We start from the raw sequence: 10,050 nt of genomic DNA on the forward strand, positions 1-10,050 counted from the left end.
CAATTTAGAACATCAAAAGATATAGATGAACTGGTTCAAAAAATAAGACGACAAAAAGAGATGACATATTCTAACAGAGACTCTGGAAAACCTTGCGGCTAACAGTTATAGTTGACATCAAATTTTTAATTTGCAGGGAACTGCAAATCCCTTCTTTTCTTTTTCTTCACTCCACTCACCTCCAAAAAGGAAAAAAGAAAACAAAAAACAAAACAAAACTGGCTCTTCCCTGGTAACTGTAACTCGGGATACACTGAGTTGCCAATGACCTTCCCTGGGCCTAAACTGTCAACCAAGGGTAACATATGCACAACAACAGGTACTCTACATTTAAAAACCTACCCTAATCTAGAAATTTTACTGTTTTCTTTTTGCCTGTCCCTCCTGCCACATAAATTCCCTCACTCTGCAGATAGTAAAGCACCCAGAATGGCTATACCCATAGCATCTTATTATTATTGCAAATTGTACGGAAAACTGAGAATGTTTTTCCAGTTTTTACTTTTAAATGATTATGAAATGGTATCTGCCTGCATCCTCCAGTTGATCAGACAGTCACAGGCACCAACAAATACCAAAATAGTTGGTACATCTGATTATATAAAATTGAGCAGGCCTTTGATATATTGCCGACTTCCACCTCCATGTTGTTAGATTACTGCCTTAGCACCGAAGTAAAGCAAGATCAATTTACTACTTACTTTCAGTGTTCTAGTTCCCTTTTTTAGCTTTTACTAGAAATTCCTGGGATGAAGGACAAAAATGACAGAAGATATTCCCAATATTTGTTTCCTAACTGACTAACTCTTTGTCTACCATGATTTAATAGGCAACTTTAACCTCACAGCAACCTGAGAGACTGAGCAAAAATGGATTAAATTAAATTACATTTCCATCTGATTACAACTGTCAGATATGAGGCTTATTAAAGCCAACAGAATACCAGAAAATCAAACTGGAGGAAATATGATTAGGGAATAAAGAGGTTACTCACCTACAGCTATAACTCACATGCCTACTAAATAGTTATTTAATATATGCTCAAAATAACTACCCAGCAGGGCTGGCCCCGTGGCTTAGCGGTTAAGTGCGCACGCCCCGCTACTGGCGGCCCGGGTTTGGATCCCGGGCAGGCACCGACGCACCACTTCTCCGGCCATGCTGAGGCCGCATCCCACATACAGCAACTAGCAGGATGTGCAACTATGACATACAACTATCTACCGGGGCTTTGGGGGAAAAAAAGGAGGATTGGCAATAGATGTTAGTTCAGAGCCGGTCTTCCTCAGCAAAAAGAGGAGGATTAGCATGGATGTTAGGTCAGGGCTGATCTTCCTCACAAAAAAATAAAATAAAATAACTACTCAGCAAAGCCACTCTTTTAAGAGAAACAGTCTTCAAAAGCTAATGTAAATTTGTTTTGGATTTATTACATTTGAATACATATCTTTGTTTTTTAAAGTTATATAATTAAGCAAGATGAAGCAAGCACAATACTATTGCACAGTCCAATACCACCACCTATTGTTAGTTTCTATTAAGTTAAAATCTTTTATCAAATGGGTCCAAGTGCATTAAGACATAAAACTACAAAACCACAGTCGGATGCCTTCATTTCTGAGTCAATTTTTGGGTGGGGGTCTGATCTAAGAATTCACTAAGTCTGGAAGATCACGTAGGAAAACAGTGTAAAGGCAACTATGCACAAGCAGCTAAATTTGGTCAGTTTAAAGGCATTCTTGGTTCTTCCTCCCTCCCTTGGATTTTCCTCATGTAACGGAATATTTTATTTTGAACATCTAAAAATACCCTTCCAAAACCGCAGTACTAGTTAGATTACTGAAAATTTTAATTCAGTTTCCAAACTGTCACCAGTTGGGAAACAATAACCTAAGAGCTAGGGCTAGGAATGGAATCCTTGGCCTGTAACAAAAGTACTTATTAATTTGCAAGAAAAATGAGACCAAGATTTGAAAAAAGACAACTCTGGGGATGAAAATAGAAGGACTTTAAAAATTAAGATGAAAAAACAACACTGACACTAACAGCTAAAACTGACAAATGACCTAAAACATAAGAATATAAGACTCAAAGTGTGAATACTTCTAACAGAAATACTGATTTAAAGAATGAAAATCTTCAGTGTAGAAACAGGTTACATCTAAGAATGTAGGGCTTAAATATCAAGAATACATTTGGTAAAGTTTTTGCCAAGCTAAAAATTTTTAACAACTTAATAGAAAACATAATTTTCTTTTTTTTTCTTTTGTGAGGAAGATCAGCTCCGAGCTAACATCCATGCTAATCCTCCTCTTTTTGCTGAGGAAGACCGGCTCTGAGCTAACATCTATTGCCAATCCTCTTCTTTTTTTCTCCCCAAAGCCCCAGTAGATAGTTGTATGTCATAGTTGCACATCCTTCTAGTTGCTGTATGTGGGATGCGGCCTCAGCATGGCCGGAGAAGGGGTGCGTCGGTGCGTGCCCGGGATCCGAACCCTGGCCGCCAGTAGCGGAGCACGCACACTTAACCGCTAAGCCACAGGGTGGGCCCAAAACATAATTTTCAAGGTGTAATCTTAAGTAGACTATAGAAAGACACAAACATATGCTGATTTTTAAATAATGACTACAATATAAGTACACGATATAATGTACCATGCTTCAAAAGGTAAAAAGGACTCGTGATTATACAACAAAGAAACATCAATATTCAAAAAGGACAGATCCTCTGAATGGGCCTAAAAAGCCTAGACATCTAATTTTGATTTTCTATAACATTAGATAATTGCTTTCAAACCAATCTCTAAAATGTTAAAAAATAAAATTCCTTAGTTTTACTTGTACTCTTTCTCATTGCAAGGCCTTTCAAATAGAGGGAAACAAATGATTCTCACCCACTGGAAAAATACATAACATTTTCTACATGCACCAATTTGGAAAACACAGTTATTTACTATGCAGAATGTTCTTTACATTAGAAGATGAAACCTTAAGGGAGAAGGAAGGTCATTATTGCAGCCTTAACAGTACTGTGCAACTCAGCCTGCAAACTTTAACAAAATACTAGAGTGGCTGTTTCAGAAGAAACGGCCAAGGAAATATGGTCCTCTGCTTTTATTCAAAAATTACAGATTCATAGGATTCTGGAATAAAAGGAACCTTAATAATTGATTCTAACTCCCTTGTTTTGCAAAGGAGGGAAATGACCAAACCAGATAAGTGAAAAGAAATGACCAAAGTTACAGTTAATTGGTGGCAAAAATTAAGATTAACTAATATCCAATTCTCTTAACTCTCAATGCAGTATGTTGTTTCTGCCATACCACATTTTTTCATTTTGGACAAACTGGATTGATAAAATGAAGCAGGCAAAGAAATATTACAACCTAATCTTATAGGCTGTAATATTATAGATTTATCAGAGCAGCAGTGAGGTATAATGAAAAACAATAATGAACAGGGATTCAAAATACCCAAATCAGAGCTCATCACTTCCTATGTGAGTCTTAACATCTCCAGGCACTGATTAAACTGTAAAATGGTATCTGAATGTCAGTTACTGTTATCACTATAACTTTTTTTTTAATGTTAGACTTTTTTTTTTTTTTTTCGTGAGGAAGATCAGCCCTGAGCTAACATCCATGCTAATTCTCCTCCTCTTGCTGAGGACAACCGGCTCTGAGCTAACATCTATTGCCAATCCTCCTCCTTTTTTTTTCCCCCCAAAGCCCCAGTAGATAGTTGTATGTCATAGTTGCACATCCTTCTAGTTGCTGTATGTGGGACGTGGCCTCAGCATGGCCGGAGAAGCAGTGCATAAGTGCTCGCCCAGGATCCAAACCTGGGCCGCCAGTAGCAGAGCACGCACACTTAACCGCTAAGCCACTGGGGCCAGCCCTAATGTTAAACTTTTTAATAAATCCAAATAAAACAGAATTTTTCCTTCAATAGTACTACTATTCTTATAATGGAGCTACTAAGAGTACGACAAAGTAGAGAGGCTTAACTAAAAAAAAAACCTAAACTTGTATTCAAGGGGTGGCCTAGATATTTACACGTGCCTTCATTAATTTCACTGAGTGTTAAGATAACACAGGTTACAGTAGTTTAAGTGAAGGATAGCTTCATTCTCTTGATAGCAAAGACATAATAAAATATACCGGATAGAGAACTTTAGGAAAGCTCTTTTCTACATATTTTATGCTATGTTATGCTAAAAACAGAGCAGAATGATAGACTGGAGTCAAAAAAATGCAGACTGGAATTTGGCTCCCCCACTTACTGGCTGTACAACTGAACACTTCTCAGTCTCGAGCTTTCCTCAACTGTAAAACAGAATTGTGAGAATTAGAAGTAACTGAGGTAAAACATCTAGCTTAGTGCTTGGCTTTCAATCATTGTTATTAAATTTGAAAGGAAATTATCAAAATTTGCCACAAAACTACGTTTACTATAAGCAATATAACAAAAAGTATTTGAATGATGAATTTCAACTAAGAGACTATAACAATTCAGCACACATTATGTTAACTTACAAGGGTTATTACTGCACAGATTAGTGCCAAAGTGACACAGCAAAGAACAATGATTTTTACATCTCTCTATCTTTTTAACTCTTTTATCCAACAGTCATCTACTTTGGCTATTCTACAGAATGCTACATATCCAGCTAACAGGTACTCTTCTCCCTTGATTTTAACTTAAATTTTTTTTTCTACAGCTCTACCCCTGTGCGATTTAAAGTGTGTGGCCTCCGGCCCATGGCTTAGCGGTTAAGTGCACGCGCTCCGCTGCTGGCGGCCTGGGTTCGGATCCCGGGCGTGCACCAACGCACTGCTTCTCCGGCCATGCTGAGGCCGCGTCCCACATACAGCAACTAGAAGGATGTGCAGCTATGACATACAACTATCTACTGGGGCTTAGGGGGAAAAAAATAAAATAAATAAAATTTTAAAAAAAAGTGCGTGGCCTCCAGTACAACATCCAAAAACATGAAACACACAATATTCTCTATAAAAAGATTTTAATGAATCAATCATAAAAAGATAAGCTTCAGCTATCTTCTCTCCAGAAAAAAAATGTGGCCAAGAAAACAATCTTTCACTTTCTGTATTAACCATAACTAATTTCAAATTAGTTATCTGCTATAAAAATTTCCTGCATTCACAAAAATTCTCAGAAATCAGCTATCCACTTAAAATCATAAAGTTATCAGTCCTTTAAAAAGCATCGTGTAATTATGAGAATTAAAAAAAGTTTGATGTAAATGTTTTAGATATGAAAAGCCTGCTGTATCTTATTTACTTCATTTATCCACTGAAAGTAAATATCTTAAATATTTTCAATGAATTAGCAATATATTACTTCATAAGAGACCAAATAGTTTATTGTTTTGCTACTTGTAAATTAAGTCAGTAAAGAGGTAAATGATTTTAAGAAATAGATAATGAAACTCATTAACACATATCATTTCCAGCCCTTCTCATTTATATTCTGGCACGGAACACTTCAGATAATAAAAGAGTAGCTTCGGGTTTATAAATAAACACTTCAATCATGAACACCGCACAAGGGGGTTCCCCCCCTCCTCTTATTCTTTTTTATCTTCTCAGACACGTTTAGAAACCTTCAGTTGCCAGTTACATACCAATCAAGGTAAATGAATATGCTTAATGAAGCAATAAATTTTCTTATTCTTTTAGTACCACCACTACAGATACTACAAATTAAAACATAAGATAATTATACAAATAGGATATAGCAATGCAATTTTAAAGCACATAGTACAAAAGAACTCTTTCCAACAGTTACACAACCTAAAAGTGAATAGCAAAATGATAAAGAGCAGACTGCAATAGCAAAAGACTATCCCTCATTCACATCTTCAGTATTTGGGTTTTGCTTTCAAGATTCCTGTTAACTGCTAAATGTCTACTCAGTAATTTTAATGACGGTCTGGACTTTTACGGTAGTATTGAATACGAAACCACCATAAATTAAGCTTACTGGGCCTCTCTACATTAGGGCAACATAAAGTTCTACTAAAGTAAACACCAAATCATATCTACTATAATACTTTCTTCCCATTAAGTTAAATATGAAAACTCTAAGACCACTTCCTTGATTTTCTCCACTCTTTGCCTCCAACAGTAATATCATGGCTCTGAATTTAAACCTCCCCCAAACACTTTCTATCTTGATCTTTGTGGATAAACTAAAATATTTTTCCCACAAGCATAAAAAGAAATCAAAGAATAGACTAAACGAAGACCCTTAGGTAACAATTTCACCCTCTGCACCTAGTTGGCAAGTTTCCTGAAACTTTTGTCTCACCGTCTTACAATTTCATCCTTCAAATGGAAATGAAGAAAAACACCAAGTGAGATGTACACTGAGCTGTGAGTGATCCCAGGTCAGCCTGATTCTCTGCCAGAAAAAGGCCAGGTAACATTTACTCTTCGTGTTGTAGAAGTTTCTTTCTCTCTTTTATCCCCTCAATAAACCTACCTGTATATTACTATACTACCGTAATTGATCTGTAATTACAACACTTCACTTCCCAAAGGAATCACTTCCCTACATGGTGAATACTTTCCGAAGACTTTCAGATGTTTTCTTACTTCTTCATCCATTCCTCAATTCCAAGGAACCTCTCTTGCCAGACGATGAAAAGTTTTAGAGACAGACTTAAATGGATTTTCTAAAGTCTCTCAGACCTTCGTCCCAATCTCAAAGCCTCTACACATCTAAGAGTTCCCAGAAACAATGAGCTACAAAAGTACAGACTAAACGGGAAAGAAGAGGAAGTATCAGAACAATACCCAAACCAAACACAGCACCAAAAACCCGTGGTCGTCTCTACCATCCCAGTCTACCACTCCCACTTCCCTAGTTTCACCGAGGTCTCTCAAACTCGGAGAAATGGCCCCCTGGCCCATCATTTCCCCCTCACTTCACGAAGAAACGCTTCGAGAAGGTGGCAGAAAGAAAAGAAGCAGGCTCCGATCGATCGGGGCTGTGATGCTTTTTCTGTCGGGTGGAGGGAGAAAAGCCAAGGGTTGTGTAAAGAATGGAAAACTGAGTGATACTGGGGGGAGGGGGGAATTAGGGCGCCAGAGCTAATCCCCTGCCGGGGCCCGCGGGTGAAAGAACCAGGAGGCGACCAGCCAGAACTAGGGAAGCCGGGCTGCACTGGGCTTTCGGGTCGCGAGAAAGGGGAAAGAAGTCTGGCAGCCGCAGCGGCCGGCGGGTGACGGCGCCAGGCAAGGGAGGAGGCTCCGTGCGTAGCGAATTTTTCGGGGCACGAGCGCGGAAATCGCCTTCCTCACGCCGTCCTAGCCCCCCCAAGCTCACACCTCAAACCTGCTCTTGGTCACTCCGTTCACGTCTCTCCTCATGGGGCCGGCGGGTGCGGCCGGGGCCCGGCGCTGCGGCGTGCGGAGTGCAAAGACGGGGGCCCCGGGCAGGCCCCGGAGTTCCGGGACCGGAAGGAGGCAAAGGAGCGGCGGGCAGGGGCCGTAGGCGGGGAGGGGAGACCTCTTGACTCCGACAGGGCCGCCTCCACCTCACGCGGTGCCAGCGACGGCGACGACTGCTCGTCGCTAGCTCTTCTCTCTCCTCAGCCTCAACTTCAACCCAAAACAAAAACACTCCCCACCTGCCAGCAACGCCGCTCCTCATTGGGCAGAGCCGCCCGGGCCTCGGAACTGCGTGGGGAGGGGGAGGAGGAGGTGGAGCGCGCGGCGGCCGCGGTCGCGGTCGCGGTCGCGGCGGCGGCGGCGGCGCGGGATCACCCCTCCCCCACTCCCGGGCGCAGCCCGCGACGGTCCGCCCGGAAGCAGCCGGAGCGCGGCGGCGGCGGCGGCGGCGGCGCGGCCCGCTATCGCCTCCAAGGCACACAAGCCCACCGCGAGGAGAGGCAGGGAAGTGCCTATATGTCTGTGTGTATTTGTGTATGGGAGGGGCTGTGGGGCGGGTGCGAGTGCGCGCGTGCTCGCGGACCGGTGAGAGAGAGGAAAGCAAGACAACTGCACACAGCACCGGAGCCCCCGCTTCTACCCTCCGCGGGCCAACAGCACGCACCAACCCACCAAGCACTTGAGCTTTCTGGCTTGTCCTCCCAACCCCCTAAGTCTTGTCACTTCTTCCCCGGTAGCCTGCGCTGACACACATGTCCTTCCCGGCCACCCAACTCCCTTCCCCTCTCACTCACTGTCGCCTTGAACCCAAAGTGTAGCAGGCGGTCCCTGCTCGGAGCCATTTTCCTCCTCTTTCTGGTTGTCTCTAGATTGAGGCAGTGCTGCTGCTGCTGCTGCTGCTGCTGCCGCCGCCGCCTTTGCTGCCGATGCCACCGCCTCCCCAGCCCCCGTGGATTGCATTACCGGGTGTTGCAGGGAGGCCTGGGGGGCCGCTGCGGGGCGTGGGTCTCCCTGTGCATGGATCAGGAGGGCAGGGGAATAATTGCGTTTCCCTCTGCTCCGGGGATATCCAGCGAGGCCGAACCTCGAGGCTTGGGGTCAGGGGGTGCAACGCTGGAGCTGGGAGACCATTCTTTAACTGGGGGAGGGGCGCGCTTTGGTGGAGGTGGGGGCGGGCGAGGCAGAAGGGCCTTTGGCTTCCCCCGCCCCTCCGCCGCCCGGCCGCGGCTGGCGCCCAATGGGCTCTGGTGCCTGCCCGTTCTCCAATCAGGGCTCTGGTTGGTGAGAAGCTGATCCTGACGCCACTTTGGCGGGAGAAACAAGCGTGTCGAACGAGTAGGCGGGGGCATTTGCCGAGTGGATACTACGAAATTCATCTGACTTCTTGGCTCATTTTATAGAAGCTAGCTTGTATCATCATACTATTATACTTTAGCAACTCCAGCCCTTAAGGTCTCGAAATTTATGACCGAATTACCATGAATTAAAGAATAAGAGTTTACCCTTAAAAGAGCGACAAACTACAGAATCGTGTGCCAAAGATAAATTAAAAACTGTATTATAAATTCCAGCCGTCCTGGCAAGACCACTGCTCTTAATTGTATTCCAAAGCAGATAAGAGTTTGTCTTCATACCTCTTTTAATTCGTAGTTTTAGTGACTGGCTTGTTAAGAATCTGGTTAAGAGATGAGCTTATTTAAGAGCAACTAGTGCTGGAGATGTTTAAATTTTTTTAGGCATATTTTAGTTGGAAGGCTTATTACCCAACTCTTCAAGCACTTTTTTTTTTCTTTTAATTTTTTCGTTTTCATCTTAGAAAGGGCTTCCTAAGGGAACCTAGCTTCAGAAACTCATTCTCAGGCCCACAAACCCAGCTCTAGGTGTTAAAATCTTCGTCTGTCTCAGATTCTTTTAATGTTATTACTTCACTTCAGCCATATAAAAACAGCCTTTTAGTTCCATCTCATCTAAGAGCAGTTTTCTGCGAGCAAGAACTACTGATGAATTTGGTGACTAAGGCCTTCAAAAGATAGTAAAACTGGCTGGAGCAGATAAATCAAATGAAGAAAACTTTCACAGGTCTGTTTCCCTATGTCAGTTATCCTTTCCAGTTAATCTATTTCGAGTAATACTTACTCAGGGAAGACTTGTTTTTTGATTGAATTTTTGATTGATTGGACTTTTAAAAAGCTGAATAAATGAAAATTATTCAAAGCTTAAAAATTTATCACACATAGGCATATTACTTTTTATCAAAGAAATTTATTTGCATGTAAATAAACAGGTTCTTTTGTAATGTTTCGGGAAAAAAATCCCACAGATTTTGTCTACTTTCAAAAAAATGAAAAACCCCAAAGTATTTACAGAACGGCCATATGCACAGAAAATCAAATTGGAAAGATTTTTTTTAGAAAAGACCCTCCCCAACTGCTCCTGATGTACATTTTTAAAACTCAAAATTTAAAGCCCAACTTTTACATGAGCTGTAACTCATGTAAAACTCATGAGTTGGAAACATGAGCATGTTTCCCAACCTAGCTTCTGAGATGTTAAGTACTTCCTACCCCTCAAAAAACTAACTCAAGAGTAGAAATAAGCAGGGAGGGGGTTTGAAAAGAAAAAAGATAGAAAG

The 10,050-nt window shown here is 41.9% G+C and overlaps 1 protein-coding gene across 4 annotated transcripts in view; it reads right to left on the bottom strand.

The window, feature by feature from the left end:
• FBXL20 (F-box and leucine rich repeat protein 20) overlaps positions 1–8,542 on the bottom strand; it is a 109,088-nt gene extending 100,546 nt beyond the window's left edge. For 2 of the 4 annotated variants that reach the window (XM_058560845.1, XM_058560844.1), the window contains exon 1: positions 7,363–7,695. In XM_058560845.1, the coding sequence (XP_058416828.1) occupies positions 7,363–7,680 (318 nt within the window). In that variant the 5' untranslated portion in view covers positions 7,681–7,695. Of the gene's footprint in view, positions 1–7,355; positions 7,696–8,212 lie in introns of those variants that run through there. The other 2 variants (XM_058560848.1, XM_058560849.1) reach the window with 2 other exon arrangements.
• Positions 8,543–10,050: the final 1,508 nt, after the last annotated feature.

The sequence above is a fragment of the Diceros bicornis genome, chromosome 18, assembly GCF_020826845.1.
Source record: "Diceros bicornis minor isolate mBicDic1 chromosome 18, mDicBic1.mat.cur, whole genome shotgun sequence".
NCBI classification, from domain to species: Eukaryota; Metazoa; Chordata; class Mammalia; order Perissodactyla; family Rhinocerotidae; genus Diceros; species Diceros bicornis.